Source organism: Nannobrachium achirus (assembly GCF_963921795.1).
Source record: "Nannobrachium achirus genome assembly, contig: SCAFFOLD_585, whole genome shotgun sequence".
Classification (NCBI taxonomy): domain Eukaryota; kingdom Metazoa; phylum Chordata; class Actinopteri; order Myctophiformes; family Myctophidae; genus Nannobrachium; species Nannobrachium achirus.
The window spans coordinates 10,994-23,139 of NW_027664596.1; the positions used below are offsets into that span (position 1 = coordinate 10,994).

At 50.0% G+C, this 12,146-nt stretch overlaps 2 protein-coding genes across 2 annotated transcripts; one reads left to right on the forward strand and one right to left on the reverse strand.

The window, feature by feature from the left end:
- Positions 1 to 2,365: 2,365 nt before the first annotated feature.
- LOC308280905 (uncharacterized protein) lies at positions 2,366 to 3,562 on the forward strand (the record flags this gene model as incomplete). The annotated part of the gene is made up of 2 exons (XM_080755211.1): positions 2,366 to 3,074; positions 3,481 to 3,562. 2 exons carry the CDS (start codon positions 2,366 to 2,368, stop codon positions 3,519 to 3,521), a joined length of 750 nt encoding a protein of 249 aa, XP_080611337.1. The 3' UTR covers positions 3,522 to 3,562.
- Positions 3,563 to 7,766: 4,204 nt separating this feature from the next.
- On the reverse strand, positions 7,767 to 9,038 carry LOC308280904 (uncharacterized protein; the record flags this gene model as incomplete). Its single annotated transcript, XM_080755210.1, has 2 exons — positions 7,767 to 7,848; positions 8,330 to 9,038. The coding sequence occupies 2 exons, from the start codon at positions 9,036 to 9,038 to the stop codon at positions 7,808 to 7,810; spliced, it is 750 nt and encodes a 249-aa protein (XP_080611336.1). The 3' UTR covers positions 7,767 to 7,807.
- Between the last annotated feature and the right edge of the window lie 3,108 nt (positions 9,039 to 12,146).

Below are 12,146 nucleotides of genomic sequence, written 5' to 3' on the forward strand. Positions count from 1 at the left end.
TTTACACCTAACATTTGCGGTGAATAGCTGGAATATTTTTCATTTCGCCCTAGAAATGTATTTTAATCGTGTGGTGGGGGGCTCAGACTGCGTCCACTAAGTAGAGTAGGCTTTCAACTGTCCACTGATACCTTTGGTTTGGTGAGGGGCGAATCAGTTTTTGTAATTTTCTGACCAGACAAGACGGCTTTCCGGTTTTGCCAAGCCGGAGCGGAGATAGAGGAACATAGCGTTAGGGAGAACTCCACTATGGACCAGAGCTAGGTGCCAAGCATTTTTCCTTCTACTCCACTACATTTCGGATTCCATTGTATTTAATACCCAACTATTTAGTCTTTTTGCAGATATACATTTGCCCTTAATAAAATATACATAAACCATACTTGCTTCGATACAAAGAGCCTATAACAGCCGCTTTTTTGCTTTTTTGGAATTCGCTGTCGGGGAAGCTTCCATCGACTTAAAGATGTGTGGCTCGGCCGGGAATTGGTTGCTATTACTTTTCTTGCCGATCCGCATTACCATGGTGAATTCGCAAAAAACACCGCCCAAAAACTTGGAATACTTGGGGGAATACTTACTTGATCCATTGGCCTAGCAACATGATTTAAACTTTAAAACGCTCACACGACGTTGGACTTTTTCCGGCCAATAGTGACGAACTGTAATTGCTGAAGCCCCACCCCCTCTGTCTTCCTATTGGCTGAGCTTTAAACAGCCATAACTCCAGTTTGCAGCGTGGTACCCTCTCGAAACCGGAACCTGGACTTAAATGGCCAATAGGGACTTATTACTTAAGCCCCGCCCCTGTCTTCCAATTGGCTGAGCTTTAATCAGCTATAACTCCAGTTTGCAACATGGTACCGTCTCGAAACTTGTTGTGTGTACTTAGATGGCCAATAGGGGTGAGCTGTAATTGCTAAGCCCCACCCCTTCTCTGTTCCTATTGGCTGAGCTTTAAACAGCTATAACTCCAGTTTGTAGCATGGTACCGTTTTGAAACTTGGTGTGTGTACTTAGACGGCCAATAGGAATGATCTGTAATTGCATAATCCCCGCCCCCTCTGTCTTCCTATTGGCTGGGCTTTAAACAGCCATAACTCCACTTCCCAACACGTTATTGGTCTCAAACTCGGTGGGTGGTCCCACAGTCCCAACAGCTAACCGCTAAGGCTAACCGCTACTTCTGGTAATGCTAAAGCTAAAAATGCTAATGGTTAAAAATGCTAATGCTAACAAATGCTAATGCTAATTTTGGAAATGCTAAAAATGCTAATTTTAGAAATGCTGATGCTAAAAATGCTAATGCCATAGCAGCCACACTGCTAATATTCTTAAAACAAAGCTATTTGGAGGCGAGAATGCACAAGTTGTACTGTATGAAGGATCTTTATTCACCTTTAGATAAACAGTCATGGACGTATAGTGAACATGACAGTGAGCCTGTACTGCAGCAACACAGGTGGTGACGTCAGGTTTTCCAGAGCACACAGTTCAACATAGATTGCATATCTGATTTCTGATCCCTGTGATCGGAACTTTAAAAATATAAAGTTGAATCAATTTGTCATCAGAAGAACACATAAAGTTTCATTCACAAATAAACATCTTGGTATATTATATTCTGCTGGTCGACATGGTAATAATATTTAAATGGAGATATATATATATACTTCATAAGGATATCATATCATGTTCTCTTAGTTCTTGTGCCCCAGGGAAGACACGTTTGTTTTCTCAGCTTGATTCTCGTTTAAATTATTTCTGTTTTTTGCAAATATCAGTATCTGATCAGCTCTACGTTAAGGATTTATTTTCAAAAAACAAAAACTAAACAACGTCATGCTGGAACCTAAAGAACGATCATCCCATCACTGACATCAATGCCAGTTCTCTTTTGGCAAAAGCACAGCAAATGTTATTGTTTAACGCAGTGGTTCTCAGCCTTGTGGAGACCCCCCAAAATGACCATATTTGAACTGGGGAACCCCCAAAATGATCATATTTGAACTGGGGACCCCCCAAAATGATCATATTTGAACCGGGGACCCCCCCCCAAAATGACCATATTTGAACTGGGGACCCCCCAAACATTATCATATTTGAACAGGGACAGAGCCACAGGCTGAGAACCACTGGTCCAATGAACAATGTCAACACCAACCTCTAAACGACCAAAACAAGGAATGAACCATCGTCACACAGTCACACACATTCAGCCAGTCACACACATTATGCCTCATTGCATAGCACTGCTACTGCTACCACGCTGCTACTACACGCTGTTTCTCTGCTCATTCCACTACCGTGTTAACTGTCGATGAGGTTGGTTGAAGTGTTAGTGTTAGGTTGTGTGTTACTCACCATGTTCAGCATGTCCGCGGCGGTATCAGACGAGGAGGGAGAAGTCTTCGACGAAGCGGAAGTAGAGGAGGCGATCCCGGATACCGGTGTTCCGGCGGCTCAGCTGGGGACGGTCGTTCCCCCCACCCCCCGCAGGAGTATCAGGCTGAACCCGCAGACCCCGCAGATAAAAATAGCCGACTGGCCAGTGAACAAAATACTGGAGGTGTTGTATGCAAATGGGCTGTCTGCCCCCGCCGGGCTTGACCATGAAGGCTTGTTTCAGTTCCTGGTAGAGGCCGAACGAGCAGCTCAAGTGGAGCCACAGACATCCGGAACACCCAAAGCCAAAGCCCGGGGAAAAAGAGTGGCGAAAGTCAACAATACCGGCCCAGCAAAAAAGAAAAAGCCCGCAGAGGGCAATCCATCCAACGAAGGGGCGCCCGACAACGGCACCCCCGCAGGCACCGTGGATCCCACGGTCCTGTTAGCGCTGACGGATATCAAGAACGCCTTGTCCGGGATGAGCCAGCGCCTCGACTCGCTCGAGGCAGGAAGCGAGGCGGGCCCAAAGACCGGAGTCATGGAAGCAGCCATGCATTTGCCCTCCGACATGCACAACCTGCCACGGAAGAATCTGGGAACGGCCGTTCCCGCTCCAGCCACAGGATCAGCGTTCCTGTCCCCAGCCGCCGCCATCCCCGACGCGCTGCGCAGCCAGATCCTATCAGGTCAGGACGTAAATCTGGTGAAGATTCTGCTCTGCGCGGCAGAGTCCTCAGCGGACCGCTTTGTGGATTGCGGGGACTTTTCAGTGATCCTTAAAGATAGCGACCCCAGGCTCTCCAGAATCTTGACCCTAGCAGAGTTCATTGTAGCATTCGGTGTCTACAGAGACACTATGTGCGAGATATACCCAGAGCGCAGAGCTGAGCTCGATGCGTATTTGTCCATAATTGCCGATATGGCGTATACTTACGGGGGAGGGCTGTTCTATGAATATCACAAAAGTTTCTCTTCCAAATCTGCAATGCATATCCAGCGTTTCAATCAGCGGATCGACTGGTCCGTCCAGGATCTAAGCTTGATAAGCCGCCATTTCTCAGCCCATCCCCCTTTGTCCTGCTCGCTGTGCAGCTCATTCAGCCACAGAACCGAGCTGTGCCCCAAGGCTCTAGCCCACGAGGCACCGACCAAGCCCACCCCAAGCGGCCAGCAGCAGGCGAGGGGCCTCGGGCTTCAGGCTCCAGCCTTTACGAGACAGGTGCCGTACGATCCCAATCGTAAAGTTCCCATTTGCATTCAATTTAATGAGAACGTATGTACCTTTCCACATTGTAAATACATGCATATTTGCAGTTGGTGCGCGGACAACCATCCCCGGTCGGTCTGTCCCAGGAGGTCTCGCCCAACGCCCAAGAGTGGGAAATAATTAAAGAGAATCACCCATCAACTCCCGTGGATGTCCCGGCTCTTACTGCTGCTCTTTCTGAACACCCAAACAGATGCTGGGTTAAATATTTGATTGTGGGGCTAATGCGGGGGTTTTTAGCAGGGCTATGCTGGCTACCAAAAACATCATTTGTGTGTCCAAACCTCAGGTCTGCGCTGGCAGAGCCCGAAGTAGTTGACGAGCTCCTAGGGAAGGAAGTTAAGAAAGGTCACTTAATCGGTCCGTTCGCTAGGTCTCTTTTTAGCCTGTTCAGAGTCAGCCCGATAGGAGTAGCGACAAGGAAATATTCGGGAAAAAAGCGCCTCATATTTGACCTGTCCGCGCCCCATAACAGCCCCACTCCTAGCATTAATAGCTTGATTCCGCTAGCGCCGTTTTCTCTTTTTTACGCATCAATAGATAACGCTATTCAAATGATCAAAAGTGCGGGGCCGGGGGCCTGGCTGGCAAAAGCGGACATAGTGGATGCATTTAAAGTGATGCCTCTCCACCCCTCGCAGTGGCACCTGTTCGGAATTCAATGGCGCTCTAAATTCTATTTTGCGGTTAAACTGACCTTCGGGTGCCGCAGCAGCCCGAGGATTTTTGACACTTTGTCAGAAGCGTTGTGCTGGGTTCTGTATAACGAGTACAAACTCCCTTTCGTTTTGCACCTGTTAGACGATTTCCTCACTATTGATTACGCGTCGGCGCCTCCGGCAAGGTGCATTTCCATTGTACGTCATGTATTCAATTCTCTAGGCGTACCATTATCCGAAGAGAAAACAGTGGGGCCGGCGACTCGCATCGAATTTTTGGGCATTATGCTTGATAGCGTGCGCATGCAGGCGGCCCTACCAGCAGAAAAAAAAAAAAAAAAAATTGGTGCGCATTAGGGGACTCGTAAAGTCTTTTTTAGACAAAACACAGGCAGCAAAAAGGGAATTATTGTCTCTCTTAGGCCATTTAAATTTCGCTATGCGCATCATTCCCCAGGGCCGCTCCTTCGTTTCCCGGCTTATCGACCTGTCAAAATCAAAAAAGGAGATGAAAGACATGATAGAGTTAGACGAGGGGAGCCGCTCGGATCTTAAATTTTGGGCGCTTTTCCTAGAGCAGTGGAACGGTATTTCGTTTTTCTATAATTCAGAGATAGAATCACCAGAGTCTATGCAATTCTTCACGGACGCAGCCCTGTCCGTGGGGTTCGGGGGTTATTGCAACGGGGAGTGGTTTGCCAGCAGGTGGCCAAAGGAATTTAATGACTTACCTTCTGTATGTAAATCTACTGCTTTGTATGAGATTTATCCGATAGTAGCGGCAGCATCTCTCTGGGGAGGCGAGTGGGCTCGCAAACGGATATGCGTCCTGTGTGATAATGAAGCAACGGTGCAGGTCATTAACAAGGGCCGCTCGTCGATTGCTATGATTAATAAATTTGTAAGACGCCTTACCTGGCTATGCCTCCAGGGTAATTTCATTATTCAGGCAGTCTTTATTCCGGGGAAAGAAAACAGCATTGCTGATGCGCTGTCCCGCTTTAAATTCCAGGAGTTCCGCACGCTGTGCCCAGGAGCGGCGGAGCTCGGCTGGCAAGTTCCAGCTTTCTCGGAGCTGGTACTGGATTAGGCCAGGAAAGGCCTCTGGCCTACCTCATGGATGCTGCCGCGAAGTACATGAGGAAAGGGCTGGCGCCCAGTACAATTAAAGCATATGATTCTGCATGGTGGTTCTTTCGTTCTTTTTGTGCCAGGTTCACATGTCCCCCCCTCCCACTTAATATTCCCCTGATCTGCGCATTTATTGTACACTCGTATGAGTCTAGGAAATTACAGGCCCCTTCTATCAAGGCGCTCATTTCGGGCGTGCAATTCCACCTGCGTTGCCTCGAACCTACCGTCCCAAGCATTTTAAGTAACCCGGCCATCCAGCTCCTGCTCAGCGGTCTCAAAAAAGATCAAGCACAAGGCAATGACCGCAGATTACCCATTACTATCACGGTGTTGCACGGGATGGTGGGGAAGTTAAGGGGAGGCATGTATTCTCAGTATGATAATCTCTTGCTAGAAGCAGTGCTTCTAATGGCTTTCTATGCTTTTCTTAGGTGCGGGGAATACACAGCAAACTCACTGGCTTTTGATCCAACTAGGGATCTCTGTTTTTCTGATCTATCTATGCAGCCCACGCATTATACCATTCTGCTAAAGCATTCAAAAAATGATAAATTTAGTGAAGGCACCCCAGTCGTGGTAGCAAGAACTAACACTGTGTTTTGTCCTTTCACCTCCATGCTCAAATACCTGGCGGTCCGCCCGATGTCTTCGCTGAATGAGCCCCTGTTTCGCACGGACGGCGGACGCCCAATGACGCGCGCCTGGTTCAGCACCAAACTGAGAGAGATTTGCCAAAGCTGCGGCCTCTCACCGTTACTCCACACTCCTCACTCCCTAAGGATTGGAGCGGCTACTACGGCAGCGTTGTTGGTGCCCTCGGCTACCCTTAAATCGCTGGGCAGATGGTCATCGGCGGCCTACGTGCGCTACATCAGATTCTGCAAACCTGAAATCCTGCACGCACAGAGACTGATGAGCAATCACGGGGCCCAGCTGGAGTAATCAAGACGGCAATCGAACAGACTCTCTCCGATCAGCTGTGAGGTCGCGGCGTCATCGATAGGGCGTGGGCTGTTATCTATACAGGATTGGCATTATTGATAGGTGTGTTCGTCTGTTTATGCATCGCTGCGAGCTATAAATTCTATCATGCAAAAGCTAGGTGGTTGCTGGGGTGTTAGTTAGGTAGGATGTGAAGCTGTATGACGCTGTAGTTATATGAATTAAAGGTTTCATCGCTGCTTTTGGTTCTGCTGTCTATATATATATATATATATTTTTTTTTTTTTTTTTTTTTTTTTCTGCTGGTAGGGCCGCCTGCATGCGCACGCTATCAAGCATAATGCCCAAAAATTCGATGCGAGTCGCCGGCCCCACTGTTTTCTCTTCGGATAATGGTACGCCTAGAGAATTGAATACATGACGTACAATGGAAATGCACCTTGCCGGAGGCGCCGACGCGTAATCAATAGTGAGGAAATCGTCTAACAGGTGCAAAACGAAAGGGAGTTTGTACTCGTTATACAGAACCCAGCACAACGCTTCTGACAAAGTGTCAAAAATCCTCGGGCTGCTGCGGCACCCGAAGGTCAGTTTAACCGCAAAATAGAATTTAGAGCGCCATTGAATTCCGAACAGGTGCCACTGCGAGGGGTGGAGAGGCATCACTTTAAATGCATCCACTATGTCCGCTTTTGCCAGCCAGGCCCCCGGCCCCGCACTTTTGATCATTTGAATAGCGTTATCTATTGATGCGTAAAAAAGAGAAAACGGCGCTAGCGGAATCAAGCTATTAATGCTAGGAGTGGGGCTGTTATGGGGCGCGGACAGGTCAAATATGAGGCGCTTTTTTCCCGAATATTTCCTTGTCGCTACTCCTATCGGGCTGACTCTGAACAGGCTAAAAAGAGACCTAGCGAACGGACCGATTAAGTGACCTTTCTTAACTTCCTTCCCTAGGAGCTCGTCAACTACTTCGGGCTCTGCCAGCGCAGACCTGAGGTTTGGACACACAAATGATGTTTTTGGTAGCCAGCATAGCCCTGCTAAAAACCCCCGCATTAGCCCCACAATCAAATATTTAACCCAGCATCTGTTTGGGTGTTCAGAAAGAGCAGCAGTAAGAGCCGGGACATCCACGGGAGTTGATGGGTGATTCTCTTTAATTATTTCCCACTCTTGGGCGTTGGGCGAGACCTCCTGGGACAGACCGACCGGGGATGGTTGTCCGCGCACCAACTGCAAATATGCATGTATTTACAATGTGGAAAGGTACATACGTTCTCATTAAATTGAATGCAAATGGGAACTTTACGATTGGGATCGTACGGCACCTGTCTCGTAAAGGCTGGAGCCTGAAGCCCGAGGCCCCTCGCCTGCTGCTGGCCGCTTGGGGTGGGCTTGGTCGGTGCCTCGTGGGCTAGAGCCTTGGGGCACAGCTCGGTTCTGTGGCTGAATGAGCTGCACAGCGAGCAGGACAAAGGGGGATGGGCTGAGAAATGGCGGCTTATCAAGCTTAGATCCTGGACGGACCAGTCGATCCGCTGATTGAAACGCTGGATATGCATTGCAGATTTGGAAGAGAAACTTTTGTGATATTCATAGAACAGCCCTCCCCCGTAAGTATACGCCATATCGGCAATTATGGACAAATACGCATCGAGCTCAGCTCTGCGCTCTGGGTATATCTCGCACATAGTGTCTCTGTAGACACCGAATGCTACAATGAACTCTGCTAGGGTCAAGATTCTGGAGAGCCTGGGGTCGCTATCTTTAAGGATCACTGAAAAGTCCCCGCAATCCACAAAGCGGTCCGCTGAGGACTCTGCCGCGCAGAGCAGAATCTTCACCAGATTTACGTCCTGACCTGTCGAGGCAAGCAGCGCATTTTTAGAAACAGCTAACCTTACTAACCAGCAAGCAAAGAGAAACGGCACTTTACCTGATAGGATCTGGCTGCGCAGCGCGTCGGGGATGGCGGCGGCTGGGGACAGGAACGCTGATCCTGTGGCTGGAGCGGGAACGGCCGTTCCCAGATTCTTCCGTGGCAGGTTGTGCATGTCGGAGGGCAAATGCATGGCTGCTTCCATGACTCCGGTCTTTGGGCCCGCCTCGCTTCCTGCCTCGAGCGAGTCGAGGCGCTGGCTCATCCCGGACAAGGCGTTCTTGATATCCGTCAGCGCTAACAGGACCGTGGGATCCACGGTGCCTGCGGGGGTGCCGTTGTCGGGCGCCCCTTCGTTGGATGGATTGCCCTCTGCGGGCTTTTTCTTTTTTGCTGGGCCGGTATTGTTGACTTTCGCCACTCTTTTTCCCCGGGCTTTGGCTTTGGGTGTTCCGGATGTCTGTGGCTCCACTTGAGCTGCTCGTTCGGCCTCTACCAGGAACTGAAACAAGCCTTCATGGTCAAGCCCGGCGGGGGCAGACAGCCCATTTGCATACAACACCTCCAGTATTTTGTTCACTGGCCAGTCGGCTATTTTTATCTGCGGGGTCTGCGGGTTCAGCCTGATACTCCTGCGGGGGGTGGGGGGAACGACCGTCCCCAGCTGAGCCGCCGGAACACCGGTATCCGGGATCGCCTCCTCTACTTCCGCTTCGTCGAAGACTTCTCCCTCCTCGTCTGATACCGCCGCGGACATGCTGAACATGGTGAGTAACACACAACCTAACACTAACACTTCAACCAACCTCATCGACAGTTAACACGGTAGTGGAATGAGCAGAGAAACAGCGTGTAGTAGCAGCGTGGTAGCAGTAGCAGTGCTATGCAATGAGACTGAGTCCCACCATCTGACTTCCCTAAGAACTATGGGTAAGGGGGGGGGGCAGGACCTAGTGACCCACCCCCCTCCGCGCGCGCGCTCCCTTGGGACCGCCCCCTGAACTCGCTTTGATCCTTACGAATCGTCGCACTATTTCAGGAGACGATCACTTGGGTTAAGATATACTTTATTGACCAGAATGAAGCAGAAAGCAAGCATCACACAACATGGCATATTGAGCACCCTACTATAGAGACAGCATAGAATCTAAGCCTATATCTAAGCGCATAGTATTGGCAGTCTACCTTAGCTCTACTATAAGACAGCATAGAATCTATAGCCTAAGTTAGCATGGTTTGGCATGGGGTTCTGCCTCGGGCCATGGCTCGCTGAACCCACGATCCTCATGTTACCATGAGCATCGAGGGCATAATCTAATTACAGCGAGCCCTGGCCCGATACCCCCCAAAACTACAAACCCCCAAAGCACGCCAAAATCTCAGAATCCCATGCCAGTGCTAGCCAATATTACTAAGCAAAATATTAAGCAATGATATTGGCAGCTTGCCAAAAACGCTATAAGTACTGCTAAAATAATTTAATAATTAAGAATGTTAGCAGCTGCAGACCGAACCCAACGGTGAGGAAAGGTGGTACTGCTGACTATAACTATATACTGCAATCTGACTGAAGCCATACTAAACACCCTAGAGAAAGCGGAAGCAGCAACATGGACGTATATATATATAGACAGCAGAACCAAAAGCAGCGATGAAACCTTTAATTCATATAACTACAGCGTCATACAGCTTCACATCCTACCTAACTAACACCCCAGCAACCACCTAGCTTTTGCAAGATTGAAATATTAAAGCGTAATATTTATCGTGGCCCGCAACCTATCAGGGGCGCGAGCCCCGAGTAACGCAACAGAAGCAGCAAATAAAACCCTATGGAACAACCGTGCTAATAGTGCCTGCAGCACTATTAACATCAGCAGCAGAAGCGTTAACTGAAACGCGTCCAACTCCAGCTTGGAACCATTACGCTTCGGTCAGTCCTGTGTTGTGTGTGCTTGATAGCTTGGCGTGCAGGATCTTGAGTTAGCTGAGGGCACCAGAAGTGCTGGTGGTGTGGCTGCTCCGATCCGGAGAGAATGCAGAGTGAAGAGGGGCGGGCCGCAAATCTGGCAGCTCTCTCCGGGGGTCGTGTGACGAGGACGTCGGGCAGACGGCCCGGTGTTCAGCATGGACATGAAAGGACAGAAGGGAGAGTTAGTTCTGCGACTGACACTGGTGTACCTTCCCTGCTTAAACTGCGAGCTGCAATCTTCAGAGGCCATGTGCTAGTCGCATCTTAAGCCTGGCCTTGGTGACCGCATGTGCTTGCCGCAGAAATTACAATCTTAGCTTTAGCTGACCATAACAATGAAACCACGCCTAAGGACGCTGACTTTTAGGATCACAGAGAAATTTTCGCAGCCCACGGAGCGCTCTGCTGCAGAGTCTGCTGCTGCACATATGAGAATCTCCACGAGATACCCGTCTTGACCTTTAAAGGCAAGCTATGCAAGCCTAGAGAGCGGCTAAAGCCCAACATTCAGTACAAGTAAGACGCTGCCATGTAACTATGGTTGCCTATTATTAGCAAGCTTAGAGAGCGGCTGAACGCTCACAGAATCGAACAAGCGAATGCGTTGCTATTTACCTGCTAGAGTGTGGCTCCTCAGGGCATCTGGCTGAGCCCGAGGGAGCCCGGAGCGCCGCCGCTGAAGCTGCTCCGCGCCCGGGGCACCGCTGCCGAAACTGCTCCGCTCCGCAGGGAATGCGGCGTGTAGAGAGATGGCGCGACGCCTTCACTCTGGCCCTGCTCCCTCAGTCTCGCGGCGAACCAGCATGCGTCATGGAACAGAGGGTCGTTGGGGCAGACATCGGGCGGACAGCCAGGTGTTTCAGCATGGACATACAGGACGGAAAAGTGAGTTAGTTCTGCTGCAGAGTTTGCTGATGCACACATAAGAAACTCTACAACCCATCTCTTGACTTTTAAAGTCAAACCATACCAAAACGTGGCCCAACCGATATGCGTAAATTCCCCAGCTTAGAGCGACTGCACCCTGACATAACTTAACAAGCAAATGCGCTGCTATTTACCTGCTAGAGTCTGGCTCCGCCGTGCTTCCATGGCAGCCGTCGCTGGCGAGAAAACTGGCTCCCGCCGTTGGCGCTAGAACTGGCGTTCCTTTGCGGCGTGACGGCGGTGTCGGTGTGCCGCTCCCCCCGGAAGATGAGCCTGTGCCCTACGTGCCTCCGTCGTGGGCTCGCGGGCCGCCGGGAAGTCAGGAGGCTGGCGGGCCGGCTGTCCCAAGGCAGCAGCGGAAGCAGCTGTGGCCGTCGCAGCGATACCCTCCGTGGTGCCGACCGACTCCCGACTGGACTCCCAGCCGCACACAGCATTAGACGAAGCTAGAAACATAACCTTCATGACATGATTAGTGGAACCTGCAGCTAAAGCTGCCATGATAACCTGCTGTCCTAGCCGTGGGCCTGCAGCCGCGCCGGCCTGAAGCTGGAATAATAGACAGGATGAATAGCAACCAGCAAGTATTAGCTTTAGCATGAACTGAAGGAAAACAGTACTGAAGCCAAGTGCAGCGGCTACGGAAACACCACTAGAACATACGGTGTGCTATGTGACCCAGTACTATAACCTTAGTTTGCAACAAATATTTGAGTTAAACCCCTTTAACTTCTGAAACACTGGTAGCAGCTTAACATGCAGTAGAAACACCCCGCAGCTGCCGTGCGACGCTGCAAAGACGACCTGCTGTAGCTGTCGCTATGCGTCGGCTTTAGCCCGAAGCTGAAAGATAGACCTGATGTTAGGGTTAGGAACCTGAAAAATAAACATAATGTTAGGTTAGGAACCTGAAGTTAAAACGTAGACCTGGTGTTAGCCGCGCCCTTATAGCCGCCGCAGCGAGACGCTGTTAAG